Source organism: Ooceraea biroi, chromosome 10 (genome assembly GCF_003672135.1).
Source record: "Ooceraea biroi isolate clonal line C1 chromosome 10, Obir_v5.4, whole genome shotgun sequence".
In the NCBI taxonomy this organism is placed as follows: Eukaryota; Metazoa; Arthropoda; class Insecta; order Hymenoptera; family Formicidae; genus Ooceraea; species Ooceraea biroi.
Genome location: NC_039515.1, coordinates 12,611,138 through 12,627,426, shown reverse-complemented (window position 1 = coordinate 12,627,426; position 16,289 = coordinate 12,611,138). Strand labels below are relative to the sequence as shown.

Sequence of the window (16,289 nt, the reverse complement as noted above, 5' to 3'; positions counted from 1 at the left end):
ACTTCTTTGAGTATTTTCATTAATGACTCGTAAATCTTTGTATTTGGTAATATTAAAACAAATACGTTTACAGTTTTGCACATTAGCGGAGTGATTATAAATATCCCTTTTCATTACTCACTCAATACAAATAATTTACACGTACAGTTTACACAAAGTATAGGTAGGACGTACGTTTTAACGCGACCCGGGCACGCCAAGTATTATTTCAAATTACAAATCCTCAAACTGAATTGCTTCTAGGTACTTGGCTAGTTAACTATGGATTTCATCATATTTGGTTTTGCTTTTTTATGTACTTGGCGTATTCTTTTACCTTTGTAAGGTTTTTTAGAGGGATCTCATTACTTTTTGTAAAAATTCTTTACGTTTCATTAATTTTAAATGTTTTTATGTATTTTTGTATTGCCACAATAATATGTCATTTTATTTCTGTTGTGAGATATCATCAAACATAAAAATATTGGATAATAAAGATTTATCTAATCGTGCAAATCTTCTTAATACTTCTAATTGTCAAATATAAATTGTGACAATTTAAAATTTTCTCTCTCTCCCTCTCTTTTTTTTTTCTCGGTTTCATTCTATGAGTATAAAATGTTCCAACTTATATCTTAAATTGTCATAATTTATATTTCACAATTAGAAGAATTATTTCCTTATCATTGCGACGCTATCACGATAATTTCATTTAAAACAAGTAATTTTTAATTTTTTATATAACAGTTTTTGCGATTTATATCTTAATCGTAACATAAAATATTTCCCATGTATTAAAATCAGTTTTAATTCATAATAAATTAAATCGTGCATCTGCGAACGCACCTTGAGTGACAAAATCGCTTTGCATGTGTATGTGCGAGCATACGTACGTGAGTCTGCAACTGATTTCGGAAAAGGAGGAAAACGAAACGTCACAATTCTAACATTCAGTTACAATATCTCAGGATAGACTGCACCAATCTTATTCGAATTGGTCGCAATCGAAAGCTTGCATCCATATTATATTTTTAAAGTGCCGTTAGATTTTTAAATAAGGCTTTAGTTCCTGAGATATTTTAATCAAAAGTTTGTTTGACATGAATTTGGCATGAAATTCCGATAAGCTATACGGTAGCGCTCGACGTTTATGCAATTCTTTCCGAGCAGTTCTGAGTTGTTGATATCATTATTTTTTATATTGCCTAGAGTTCTCTGCTATTGAAAATACCGTAAACTCAGAAATGAAAAAGTTCTAGCCCTTAGAAATTTTTTCTTTTTCCGAGCAGTTCTGAGTTGGTAATATCATTATTTTTTATATTGCCTAGAGTTCTCTGCTATTGAAAATACCGTAAACTCAGAAATGAAAAAGTTCTAGCCCTTAGAAATTTTTTCTTTTTCCGAGCAGTTCTGAGATGTTTATAACATTATTTTTTATATTGCCTAGAGTTCTCTGCTATTGAAAATCCTGTAAAATCAGAAATGAAAAAGTTCTAGCCCGTAGAAATTTATTTAGTATTATGCGATCTACATTGTATAATTCGAAACAGAATTAAGAAATTTTTACATTGTCTTGAATCGGAACCTTATATAAAATAGAGATCAAATATGCGAATACTTATATCACTTGGAAAAAATATTGCAACACGTAGTTTTGATTAAAACTGCATAAATAATATAGAAATTTTTTCTTTATCCGGTTAGTTCTGAGATATTTATATTTTTATTTTTTATATTACCTAAATTTCTCTGCTATTGAAAATACCGTAAACTCAGAAATAGAGGTCAATCTTTTGCAACGCACGACAAGCGGCGCCGAACATGTAACATGGCCAGCGAGGCTGAATTATACATTAATTGCGTGTGCATGATTATTAAAATATAATCGACGATGGTATCCATCCTTGAAATGAGATTCCTTGAGCTTCAGTTTCGCCCTACAACGACCGTGAGCAGAAGGATGCACGTGGGGCATCCTTTTTCATCGCGACCGCGCGCTTCGCCGCCTCCCAGAAGCGATCGAAAAGCCTGTACGCGCATCCAACAATACGTGATTGGGGTGTGAACTGCTGTTTACACCAAGTGTCATAAGACACATACGCGCGCACGGCGCGCGTAACGTCTCCCCCTGTATATATAAACTACTGACGAGCAAGCGGCAAAGTTTAGTCGGTCGATCGTCCTAATCGCGGATGTGAACGCATCTCATTGTCAGTGCCTTCGACAGTAGCGGTGACGGTAGAAGGGCCGTGTGACACTTTTACGGTGTATATCTCAGGTGAGATATACCGCAGACTCGTGTCTCGCGTTATTAATTTCTCCGCTCGCTGCGTTTACGATTTTGCCGATTTTTTCGCGTAAAGCACGCGCGCGGAATTGAAGCCGAAATCGATTCTACGCACGTTTCAGTTTTGCATATACTGCGTAGAATCGGGTTTTTTTCAGAACTGATCGATTGCAAGGACACCCCGATAGGATACAGCGATGTAAAAAATTCACAGCTAGGACGGTATTGCCTGTTCTTACATCGAGGTCCTAGGCCCGGTTGCACGAACGTCGCTTAACTTTAACCGTAGCTTAATTCACTCTTCGTCTCTTTTTAACGTGCCCTTTAGAAGGAGACGAAAAGTGAGTTAAGCTACGGTTAAAGTTAAGTGACGTTCGTGCAATCTTTTTACAGGGTCTTAAGATATTTGTTAAGCCAATCAGAGTTCGTTCTGTTAACAACCGTGTTGAATAGAGCTTAATATTAACATCTACAAGATGTACTTAAGATCATCTTATTATCTTATTATTATTATAAGATTATCTTATTATTATAAGAAGGGACTATGAATATCGGGCCTTAGTAGAGCTTAATGAGTACGTTTACATGTTAATTTCGTAACAAGCGTTGTTCTAACTACTAGTGTTAAATGCCGTATAAACACCGCTTTAATTATAATACGCTAGCGTTATAAATCCTTTATGCGTGTAAACGAATATTAATTTTAAAGAATTCTAACAACGCTCTTACTAAAACGGATTAACTGTGTAAACGTCAATTCAATTTCAACATCGGTCTATTGAAAAAGGCTGATATGCATAGAGAAGATCCTATTAGAGAGGAAGGAAGAGGAGAGCATTAGAATGCGCGAAGAGATGAAGAAGGATCTGCACAAATATGATGCAAATCGACCCTTTGTTTGTGCACGCACTTTACCTAGTTAAAAGCGACTTTTCAGCGGGGGAGAGTAGGAAGGAGTTACGTGTTCGCGGACGCATAAATACCGCGGAGATCGTCCGCGAACGCGCAAATTAGTTGACTGAAATGCACGTGTCACGATCTCAAACATATATTCTACTGAGGAAAGTTCTCCGAATCGCGAGTGATCGATTGGTTTCTCAGAAAGACACCTCGGTAAGACGTTTGTTCGCGCGGAGTAATTAACAAGCGAGAAAAATACAATTTTCAAGCACCGAGTAACACGTTCGCCCGAAAAGCGTGAAAGGGGGACCGGTCCTCTTGCGTAATACCAGATCTTTATTTGAAATCCGAACACGGACGTATTGACCGAGGCGTTTCGTCATGCGTTCTTTTAACGAGCGCGTTGAATGGAAGCGCTTTCAAATCCCACATTTTCCCGCCATTCAAATGTCGTCGAGCTGTCCTCCTCGTAAAGCCACCGTCAAGGTTTCTTCGTGTCGCATGAATCTTTTATACACTTTTATTTTTTACGCATTACGTGTGCACTCAGGTGTTCGAGAAAAAGAAAGAGAAAGAATGGAAGTTTGATGGAAAATAGAACAGCCAACACAAAAAGTTCATGCGACACGAGCAAATCGCGTATCAGCTATATGAATTGGAAATTGGAATTGCGATTTGTGGATTACGATTGGACCAATCGGACGTTGCCTGTTACATTTTAATTGGTCAAATTCTAATCTTTTCTTAACTTGATTGGTCAAGTTCTTTATTTTTTATCTAATTGGCCAAATCGCCGTCGCAGTCGCCTTGATAAAAGTTTTTAGCACTATTTAAATACGACATTGATACATATCGGATAAGCTGCTCAATTAATGTTCCCGTGTATTCTCGTTGTGAAACTTATTGTCATGCGATCGGTATACGCGACTATGCCCGCGGCACTCTACTTGCACGCTTCGGTACGTCAATTAACAGGTGTCCCATTCAGAATCGTTAATGCGAGGCAGCAGACGCTCCTCGTAGAATTTGCCAGATAAATTAATGCCGTGTCTGCAACGATATTATAATCGCAAATGATTCTATGCAAATGCATATTTAGAAATGCTAAAAATAACAATCCAACAAAGCTCTCTCTGTCTGTCTAGCTAATAAGATTTAAATCACCACGTAGTGTTTGTTTAATTGATCAACCGAATCAGTTTTAAGGTATCTCGAGTCGTAACGAGTCGTATTGTTGAACGCGGATAACCGCCTCTCTGTTCTGCGTCAGAGGAAAAACGCGAATAGATAAGTGCGCAAATATTAAGTTATTGCCTACAATATTTAATTTATGGCACGTTTATGGCACACTCATGGCGCGCGTTGTTACCACACCACAGGGTAACTGTTAATTCAGTTTTACTGCCTATTCGTTCATTATCCTGCGAATTACTCTATGGCCCGTTTCTATACCGATGTCGCTTAACTTTAACTGTAGTTTAACTCACTCCTCGTCTCTTTCTAAGGCAGGTAGTTAGAAAGAGAAGCGAAGAGGGCCTATAGACGAATAATCGACTGCTCTGCTGAGATTAATACGAAACTGTGTTTAAGCCCGTTTTAGACTATGCAATATATTGCGCAGGATTTGACGCAATTTTTAAGGCAAGAAATATTGCAGAATATTATACACAAATTGCAAACAAATTACATGTTTCGTAAATTGCGCAAGATATTGAAAACGTGCTCTATTCCCGAGCAATTTTTTGTCTGCTGGCATGCGCTATGGAAGAAGTGTATACATCTGTTCGTTTTAGCTGCCTGTACTAGTGCAGAAAGAATCTCGAAAAAGAACAAACTTTTGTTACTTGTTTGTTTATGATTAGTGCAAGATTATGATAATCGCCTCGCTACTCGCCTCTATATTATTCGTTTTGTTATATATATGTTCCTATTAATAAGCACTCTATTCCTATATAATTGATACGTTCCTCCATGTTTTCAGTTTGTACATATCGCGTATACAAGTGCATATTGCGCAAATCTTGCGTCAAATAAAATGTACAGTATAAAACACAATACAATTTAACGGCAGGCAATTCTCGCAGCAAGAAAAATGCGTCAAATCTAGCGCAATATATTGCACAGTCTAAAACTTTAGATTTTCTCTTATCTGTAATCGATTTAAGCGTACATATCTTTTCACATGTTGAACGATGGATCGGAAAGCGTTGCATAAGTTGTAGGGATATACAGAATTACAGATTTACAGAAGTATTTAGATATACTCGACGGGGGGCGGGGGAGGGGAGGAGATATCGTTTACATCATGATAAAAAGAACTTTTTACATCACGGTTTACATTTGATTTGCATCCGTAATTTTGTAATCCTTTTAGCACATGCTTTCTAAGCGACAATCGATCTTGACGGATTTTTATCGCCTTTATCACCTTTAAAGACGCGATGTACGGATAAAATGAATAATTAATAATGTTCATTGCGCAGGAACTTATAGTCCTACCTCACCGCAATTTATCGGCCATAAACGTTAAAACGTTATTTAAGTCGAAATTATATGTTCTCTGCAATCAGTTGAACCGCAACACGCCAGGCAAGATGTGGACCTACGTTGCGTTTTTAGCCGTGATCTACGTCGTGTACACGCTAAAGAATTACATCAGGATCCTGAGATTTATTTTGACCCTCGGTGGACCGAAGACGGTGCCGATCCTTGGCAACGCGAACCTGATTTTTGATGGAAATCGTGAGTATACCGTGTTATTAATTCCAATCGCCAGTATAATTAAGGTCAATTTGACGCCAACTGTCTAGGTCTAGGTGCATTATTCTATCTAGTCGACTCAATTTTATATCTCTGAGCAAGCTCGCTTGAACGGGATTAACATGTCTTCAGCGAAAAGCGATATATAATTAGTCACTGATGTGATTATTAACTAAATAATTAATAACTAAGGTTTAATTTTAATAATAATAATAATAATTAAAATATTAAGTATTGTTTTTCAGAAATTAGAGGCACCAAACTAATATTACGCCAGTCATACAATCAGTGAAGTCCTTATTAATTCTCAATTCTTGAGTGCTTCAAGCGAGTTCTTCTTGATGTTTTAGTCGTACGGAGGATGACAGACGAAGCGCCGCTTTACGGCCGCATCTTCCGGATATGGCTAACGTTCCTGCCGTACGTCGTGCTGGTGGAGCCCGAGGACATCCAAGTGGTGCTCAGCAGCATAAAGCACACGCAGAAGATATGCTTCTACAAGCTGCTCGACAATTTCCTGGGCAAGGGCCTGGTTACGCGGCGGGCCGACAAGTGGCGGATACACCGGCGAATCTTGCAGCCGGCCTTTCACCTTCACATACTCGAAAAATTCGTCGAGACGTTCGGCGAGTACGCCGATCGCCTAGTTAACAAGCTGCTCGAAAAGAACGAGCAGAACGTAAACGTTACCGTATTCGTCAACAACTCGGTGTACGACATATTAATCGGTACGTATATATTACGGATCTTTCGCAATCTTTTGAGTAAAAGATTGTAACGATTGTAAAGATTGAATCACTTCACTCTACCGCGAAGATATTTTATTTTATTGTCATCGTAAAATTGAGAATTTTTATTTATTTTTAATATTTAAGTCGCAAGATTTTACTTATTTTTATTTGCAAAGTGCTCAATTGTAAAATTGTAAAACTGAGATTATTTGGCACCTGGAAATATTAATCTTTTCATCTTCCTTGTGCTTCTAAAGAAGCGCATTTAACTTGCAGAGTTAAGAAGAACGATAAAAACTTGTGGTAAAATTTGCGACGATAAAAATAAAAGCAAGTGGCTTCTGCCGTTGAGATGCAAATGTAGAGTAAATTAAAAAAATGGATAGCGACCGCACGATTATATGCAATGGCGTTGTAACGAAGCATGTAAAGAAGTTTGTCACGCAAAAAAGAAAAAAAGACACGGAACGCGTTCTGTGATCCCACGCGTGAAAATCTATACGACTTGTGAACGTCTATAGCATACATAATAAAAGGTTTACCTCTCTATAGATACGGCCTCTAGCGAACGCGCTAATTAGCATGAGAATCCAAGTCGAGAAATGTCCAACAGCGGCTCTGTTGATTTTCGACATTTGCATATCGATAATATAATACCTTCAAAGAGATTTTGCACGCACGCACGCATCTGCGGTTTCCATTATCGCGTCTCGAGGCGAGAATCATTCCGGAGGCGGCCGTCCTACACCTCGATATCAAATATTGACCATTTGCCAATGACTTTTACTTTTAGAGACGATTTTGGGCTCGCCGGCGAACCGAACAGGCAGCAACGGCGAGGACGATACGCCATTCAGAAAGTGAGTACATGGACATACATACATGGATCTAATATGGGCGAAGCTCATTTGCAAACCTGGAGACGCAAAACGGAAGAAAAGGAGCGTGTTTCGATTCAATATTAACATATTCACGGCTATATCTTCTCGTAAATAAAGCTGAGGTTCGCTCAAAATTACATGACACGTGTCACGCTTCATCAGCGGCAACGAAAGTGTCAGTGATAAAATGAAGCCAACGTTAAAGTTAACATTAATGAATGAATATTCTTTGTTGATTCCACTCAAGATTACAATACTTGTTTTGTATGCTTCACTTTCGTACGTTATCTTAATTCCAGTCTTACATTTATTTAATCTACTTCATTGCTATGCTATCTTCCTCCCCCCACACACCTCCTTATTTTCCCTCTTCTGGACCATTTCCATTCCCATCTGCAAACTCCACTTTAATTCACTTCATCCTTTAAGTTAACGTTAACGTTAATTTGAAAAACAGGGGCCAGATAATGCTGCCGTACAGATTCGCGCGGCCCTGGCTGCTCATCGATTGGATCTACCAACTGACGGCGGCCGGGAAATTGGAGGAACGGCAGCAGAAGGATCTCTTCGATTTTTGCTTCAAGAGGATGAAGGAGAAGCGCGAGTTCCTCCGGAAGAACGGCTCATTCGTCACGGATGGGGATGGCGCGACCAGGAGAAGAATGTCCCTACTCGAGTACATGGTCGAGATCAACGAGAGGAATCCACTGTTCACCGAGCGAGACATCATCGAGGAATGCTGCACCTTCATGTTGGCCGGCCAGGACTCGGTCGGCACCGCCACCGCGATGACCCTCTTCCTTCTGGCGAACAATCCTAAATGGCAAGAGAGATGCGTCGCCGAGCTGAACGAGATCTTTGGCGATGACACGAGATCACCCACTATGCTGGACCTGAAAGAGATGAAGTGCCTGGACATGTGCATCAAAGAATCCATAAGGCTGTATCCCAGCGTACCGTTCTTCGCCAGGACACTCGGAGAGGACGTGAGAATAGGTGAGAATGAAACAGGAAGAAATTAATGGAAATACTCGGAAATTACTTATGGCGTTTTATTCTGGACGCAGGAGAGCGCGTGATACCAGCTGGTTGCGGCATATTTATGACGCCATTCTGCACACATCGCTTGCCCCATCATTTTCCTCATCCCCATGACTTTAAGCCCGAACGCTTTAGTCCCGAGAACTCCGAAGGAAGGCATCCCTACGCCTACATACCCTTCAGCGCTGGACCTCGCAATTGCATTGGTAAGAAAAGAAAATCCAAATTATAACATAAATTATATATTAATTCATGTTTGTACAGATATAACGGAATTTCTACTGCTGTTTTCATTTATCGGAAAAGATACGTTTTGTGTAATAAGAAATACAAGGATATCACAAATTTTTAAATTTCATACGTTTAAATAAATTTTATAAATTCTGTAATTTCATCAATTTTTTGGAAAGATGATATAATAATTATTAATTTTTTCGTACATTCTTAGGATACAAGTTTGCCATGCTCGAGATGAAATCGGTCATCAGTGCGATTCTTAGGAAATGCCAATTGGAACCGGTACTCGGGAAGGAAAGGGTGATAGCTAAGTTTCGAGTAACAATTAGGGCGCACGGTGGACTCTGGGTCAGAGTGAGAGCACGCGATAAGCAATGCGAAACGTAACGATTGGATTGACAAATCGTCAGTCTATCGTACGTTATATTGGATTAGAACAAAAGCTCGTAGCGTTGTTTATGAAAAAATATTTTATAAAAAAGAGACGAAAAGTTCTGGAAGAACTGAATCGTAAAACACAGCGTTGAATAACTATTTATACACATATATAATAATTAATGTCTCGGAATTTCCAAAAATGCTACAAAATTTGTTGCTATCCAGGTTTAAAATATATAATTGTTAAATCCTTCATTCCTTTTAATAGATGTAAGAAGAGTGTGAGTCTGGAAGATATGTGCGTGTGTATGTGTATGTATATGTAACAATATTGTATAAATCTATCCTTTGTAATTATTATAAAATATGTTATTAAAATAACATATACATTATAAAAATAATTATATATAATATTTTATATACAATATAAAATATCATTTTATATTCTAAAATTATATATATATATATATATATATATTATACTATTATTACAAAATATTATTTATATTCCCATACACTTACAAATTAAGAAATTCATAAAAGAGCTGGAGCAGAACACTCTATTTCGGGACATGTACAATGCCTTTCCAAAGAGTTCTGATAGGAACAACGATGAGAAAATTTTTTAAAAAATTATTTCGCCCGAAGAGTGAACGTTTTCGACTTTACCAGTGAGACGCTGGTCGATTTTCGAGAGTTCTGCTTATTCTAAAACAGTTCTCGTAAATTTTGGGACATGTACAATGCCTTTCCAAACAGTTCTGATAGGAACACCTGTGAGAAAATTTTTTCGCCCGACGAGTGAACGTTTTCGACTTTACCAGTGAGACGCTGGTCGATTTTCGAGAGTTCTACTTATTCTAAAACAGTTCTCGTATATTTCGGGACATGTACAATGCCTTTCCACAGAGTTTTGATAGAAACAACGATGAGAAAATTTTTTAAGAAATTATTTCGCCCGAAAAGTGAACGTTTTCGACTTTACCAGTGAGACGCTGGTCGATTTTCGAGAGTGCTGTGCATAAAACGATACCTTTCGTGCAGTTCTGTACGTACTTAATACTTTTCTTGGTTATAAGATGTTGTTCATATAGTTTTATGTGTTACATATGTGTTAGATATAGTATATCCATATTTTGTCTCGTTCTTTGCGTGACCCAGAACCAACGGCGTGGACGTGACGAGATTTTGGTTCCTTTCTAGTATTTTGTTTTTTATTTTTTGCTTTTTTGGGTTTTGTTTTTTTTAATTTTTTTGGTTTTATGTGTTTGCATAAAATTTTTGTTATTTATTTCTTTTCATTTGTATCAAGAGAACGCTAAATGTAATGAACGCGTTAGTCTAATTCGTGAAACAAATATTTTAAATATTAATTAGAAGGAAGCTTTGTATAATGCATCCGGGTTAATTTTAATTAATTATTGTAGTAAATAATATAATTGTAGTAAATAATAACACACACACACACACACACACACACATGTATGTCTATATATACATACATATATATAGACATACATAGATAGATATAATGAAACACATGTAAATGGGAGAACCTTGTAGCTGTGAAACCATTAAATTATATGGGTTAAAATAGTAATAGAAATTATATTTAATGATTATATAGTGGGACAAAATTTTGTAACTTACATATTTGTAACTAAGTATGATAAAATCATGACTAAATGACATCATGACATAACTATGATAAAAATTTGATTGCTGTTTTTTACTTTATTTTTATGTACATTAGTACATGTGGCACTATCATAAATTTTGGAGATACTTGCGTTCTCTTTAATTTTAAGTCGTCGTATTCGTACCACGAAACACCTGTACATAATAATGCCGTGTAATGACGTGCATTGTTTATATAATTAACAACTCCTCGGAGTACATATTTATTACCATTTATCGTGATAGTTTTTGGTATATGTTCTCAGTTGTAGGTTTTAGTTTCTAATTTTGTATTTTTTAAGTAGTTTTTGTCACTCAAAATACTTGTGTCTATTATAATGTGCGGACCATATGTTTCTGTAATGTCACATAAATTATAACATTGAATGCAAGTTTGTTTTGACGTTTTATTGTGTCTAATTATGTCTTCAATGACATCTTGTATATGCTGAAACCCTTGATTCAATACTATATCAACGTTAATGCTAATAGCCGTGTAACTTTTTTCATTCGAATACTTACAATTTGTACATGTTTTCTTTCTGTGAAGACTGGGGAAAGAGACGAAAGTATACTCGGCTAAATGGGCCGCGTTACACATAGCGTCTAACGAGTGGAAACGTCTGTTATATTTACATTCTTGAAATAATGATAAATTTGTCAGAATATATGCTCTTTCGGTGTATTCGTTTTTCGTTATTTTACCACCAGATACGATTTTTGATGCTAACTGCATCAAGCGATCATCCGTATCATGTATAACTTGTTTATATTGTGCATCCACACCTATCATATGTGCACTTATATGTAAGAGGGCGTCGAAAGCACACGTATTGCGTATCATTATAGTTTTGCCTTGTAATTTAACTGGCTGACATAAATTACCGTTTTTCATTACTGGAATAAAAACAGCATTTACTGATTCGATACTGTCCCATTCGGGACATTTATCCAGATATGATTTCTTTTTTATGTCGTTACATTTTTTGTTATTTTTATTTATTAAACCCATCCCCTTTTCTTGAAAATTTAATGGATTTAATGTATCAGAAATGGAGCATGGTGATGATTTTATAGTTTCAATGTCGCAAGAACTATCTGCAAGAGACTTTAAATGTGAGCTGTTTGCAATGGAATTATCATTGTTGGATATCGGTGTCGAATTAAATTGCAAATTACATTGGAAAGGCATTGAAAAATCGGAATATTGCTCATTGTCAGATTCATGCATGTCCATCTTATTATCTTTCGCGGATGTTTTGCATTCCTGCTGTGTAGAAAATGCATTTGCAGCATAATCTAGACGTAATCGACCGTCGAGATAATCGAGATGACTGGCTACAAATTTATCGACTCTCATCGGAATACATCCTTTGAAGAGTCGTGTCTTATATTCGGCGAAAAGTGATTCGACTGAAGAAGATGTCGATACTTCCGTGCCACATTTAAAATACGGACGCATTATACCCGTCCACAGCGGTAAATCTTGAATTAAGGTTTTAAGCTTTTTAGCAGCTGTAGGATTATAAAATGCGTTGACTATATTTCCATTATTTGATCGTAATGCTAAAGTGTTAGCTGTGGCATACAAATCATCGCTCCATTTGCGCCAAGATAACGGGGTGTCTTCTTCGCAACTAAAATCATTTAATTCTATTATATCTTTAGAATTACAGTCTTCAACATGCACACCTTTAATGCAATTATTTGCAGATTGTAAGCACATCTCAGCTGGAACAGAAATGCCATCGATGCAACCAACGTCTTCGCTTAAAGCTACAACCAAAACAGATCTTAAAAAAGAATGTAATTCATCGAAAGATTGCATTTTGTACGCTTGAGCAATGCATCTCAAATAAAATTGGCGTACTTTATTTGGTAAATGTCGTAAACATTCCCAATCGCTAACAATTTTGATGACATGGCTAACATCCAGTCTTAAGTATGAAGCTGGCACAGCCACTTCTTTATTTTTTATAGCAATGTCGAAACAACATTGTAAATAATGTTTGAGATCAGCACAATCTGCAAACGCGCGTGCTAAAGCGACTAATATTGCTCGACTAAAATCTGTTACTACAACAGGCGGCACTGTACCACCCGCTCTCCGAATTCCCAGTAAAAAATAAGTTAAAAGGCATGCATCTTGTTTCGAGGAAATCATTTGGAAAACTGGAATACCAGGTTTATTTTCCGGAACGATTACGCACTGATAAAGAAATAGATGGGCAGATTTTGTTCCATCAGGCATTGGTAATTTTTTTGTTAGACTACCTGTAGCGTCCATAGTAAAAATGCATTTTTTGAACGATTCATTATTTTATATAATGTCATTTGCTCTTTAGACCAATACATTACATAAAATGGATCTAAACCTATTCCATGTATTGAACCGGGTCTTTTAGTATATTTATATATTTGCAAATTTCCTATTGCGTTACAGTCTGCAATACCTAAACGATTATCCAATTCGTTTTGCTTGGCTTTATTACGTAACACATCGGACGAGAACAAGATTGGTGGATTTTGATCACCAAATTGCATTATTCTATTTGCCTCTTCAGTAGGCCAAATTGTTGCTTGTTTTTTAGCTTCTATTAAATGGCCAGCTATTTTTTGCCGAAGAGAACCTTTTAATTGTCTTTTTTTGATGTGAATAATTTGGTTGTTAAATCCACGTAAAACGCAATCAAATATTGCATCTTGTCCATCGTACGGTTTTTTAAACATTTTACCTATTAATGTTGCATTACATTCTTTACATAGTGCGTTAAATCGTACGTAACATTTGGCATTAACACTTGGAAAGGCGGTTGCATTTTTGAATGTAAATGCACAAGGAAGTTTTTCTTGTTCCCATAACTTCGCAGCAAATATATTATACCATTCACCAGATTTTAATTTGAGATATCGACGGTTATTGTATTGTTTTACAACAGGCTTTATGTCATTCCAATTATTTTCAGAAATAATGAGTTGGAAATTCTTATTATCGCATACTTTATTTTGATATTTTGGTGAATATTCAAAACTTGTGTTTACTGTTTCATTTCGAGAAATATTTTGAATATTTTCGCTTATTCCAAATGCTTGTAGCATGGAAGTATGTATACCGCGTCTATTTGTGTTTACTATTGTATATACATGTTTCGGGCTTATATACGAATCTAGCTGCTTCATTTTCTCACTTATTTTTGAGTACATAATATTTGAGGGTGGAAAACATTTTCCATTAACATCTACGCACTGATATTCTGGTGTTGTCAATATTTTTATCAATTTATTTTGGTCGTACATTTTGTTAATATATTTGAATACTTAATATAATAAAATGATTAATATATAAGACTCTGAATAATAACAAGCCGCTTTTCACATATACCAATGCATATGCATATACATCCGCGAATAGCTGATCTTGACTCTCGCGTTTAGACTCTAACCTTAGAAGTGGAGTGCGATAGCAGTACAAACAATTGTTTCAATCTTTCCCCCACTACCGCCGACGCTCGACGACCGAGCTGCCGAACGCTGGTCTCAGCAGCGCCACTTTCCTTCCACCGTCCGCATGCTCCTAGCGTAAATCTCGTATATTGGCGGTAGTGGGGGAAAGGCATCGTACGTGTCCCGAACTATTCGAGAACTGTTTTAGAATAAACAGAACTCTCGAAAATCGACCAGCGTCTCACCCATATCTCCGTATATCCGTCTTTCTCGGAAGATAAAAATTGTTTATTAAATAATTGTTATTGTTTGCATTCAGAACTCTTTGGAAAATGGTTAAATATATGTTCAGAACTACGCGAGAAATATTTCCTAAAGCACAGAACTCTCTGAAATGAACCAGCCGTCATTCCCTTAAACATTTTTGAGCTTTAATAATTACAAAAAGAGGAAAAAAATTTTTCGCTACAACTCTTTCTATAACTCATGTAGAACTGTAGATCTTTTAAAATCTAGCCGGAATTACGGCGGAAACTGTCGCAGGACAAAGTGAGACGCTGCGTGAAGTTGGCGTCTCACTTTGCGATTTTTTCGCTTTAATGGCCAGAACTACGTGTTTAACCTATCAGGAACTCTAGAACTATTAAAAAGGGAGCCAGAACTCTCAATAATTAATGATTTTCCGCGAAATGATACGCCAGTACATGCAGAGAGTACACATGTCGGCCGCGCAGGCGCACTTTCGAGCAGTAACGCGTGAGACAGCTGTGTGAGACAGAGCGATTTTCTGTCTTACTTCTTGGAGACTTGTTTTTCGCTCGACTCCGTGTATCGCTTTTGCAACATCATCGAACGTCACTTTGCTTGACGTCTAATGTCAGTCACTTGACGTCCGCATCAATTTACGATAACAGCCGTACTTGCACACATTACGAGCGAGCTGACAGGTTAGAAGTATAAACGCAGAATCCATTCTGATCCATTTCAAGACGGCTGCGTGAAGCGTTGCCTCAGACATGGTTTATGTAACGGACGGTAAACATAACCTCACATAAATTTGTCAGTCAATTCTTGTCATTAAATTATCCAATTTCTACGCGAAATCATTTGCTTGCAGACGGTAACGTGGTCAAGTCCACACCATGGGGACTGAGGAGAGTCTTCGGACTCTTCACAGGACTGATCTACATGGTCATCATGTTGTAAGTGTCCATAATCGCGCGTGGCAATAACAATCCAGCATTGTGCGACATTTTGAGCATTGAATTCGTCAACTTTATCGCCAATTAGTAACACTGCGTTTTCTTTTGCGCATGTCGGATGCAGTTTCCAGACATTGATCAATCCCAACATGAACAGAGCAGGAAGTCAATACACGAGGGATTACCGGCCAGGTTCTGGGTAAAGTATCCTCTCGAGATGCTCGTCAGCCTTTTGCAGCTTATATTTATCAAGCGAGTAATAATTTCGTTGTTGCTTGCTACATAGACCGCCACGTCCCCCGACGCGTAGACTCGGTAGACCAAATAGGGGACACGATGTTGACATTCCATTCTTCGGGGGCTGCAGCAGTTGTTCAAGATGAGAAAGTTACAAAAGAAAGGATATTTATTTAAGGTATAGTAGGATACGTATGAGGAAAGCGGCTGAAGCTAATTGGAATTGATATGTGCAACACTAATATAACAGTATGATTGAATATAATTAAATGTATAATTATATTCGTGTTCAGTTCAAGCAGTATCTTTTGTTGTAAATAAGTATCGACACTCTACGTTAGCTGATAAGGCCAGAATTGTTCCGCAATAATTCTGCCTTATTAAGAAAAAAAAGTTCTATAAATTCTATGATATATATATATTTTATGATTTTTTTCCACGATTTTATATACGATGTCGTAAAATGTAAGTTACACATGTGTAAGATAATATTAAAATATTAAAATTTAACCTAATCTAACGCTTTTTTACCGTT

The 16,289-nt window shown here is 37.0% G+C and overlaps 2 protein-coding genes across 2 annotated transcripts; both read left to right on the top strand.

The window, feature by feature from the left end:
• The first annotated feature begins 1,803 nt into the window (after positions 1 to 1,803).
• On the top strand, positions 1,804 to 9,553 carry LOC105282140 (probable cytochrome P450 4aa1). Its single transcript, XM_011343896.3, has 7 exons — positions 1,804 to 2,257; positions 5,737 to 5,908; positions 6,277 to 6,654; positions 7,451 to 7,517; positions 7,996 to 8,534; positions 8,606 to 8,785; positions 9,028 to 9,553. The coding sequence occupies exons 2-7, from the start codon at positions 5,761 to 5,763 to the stop codon at positions 9,201 to 9,203; spliced, it is 1,488 nt and encodes a 495-aa protein (XP_011342198.1). The 5' UTR covers positions 1,804 to 2,257; positions 5,737 to 5,760; the 3' UTR covers positions 9,204 to 9,553.
• A 5,501-nt stretch (positions 9,554 to 15,054) lies between these two features.
• LOC105282147 (selenoprotein K) lies at positions 15,055 to 16,269 on the top strand. Its single transcript, XM_011343911.3, has 4 exons — positions 15,055 to 15,350; positions 15,433 to 15,517; positions 15,642 to 15,716; positions 15,804 to 16,269. Exons 1-4 carry the CDS (start codon positions 15,332 to 15,334, stop codon positions 15,898 to 15,900), a joined length of 276 nt encoding a protein of 91 aa, XP_011342213.1. The 5' UTR covers positions 15,055 to 15,331; the 3' UTR covers positions 15,901 to 16,269.
• The last annotated feature ends 20 nt before the right edge of the window (positions 16,270 to 16,289 follow it).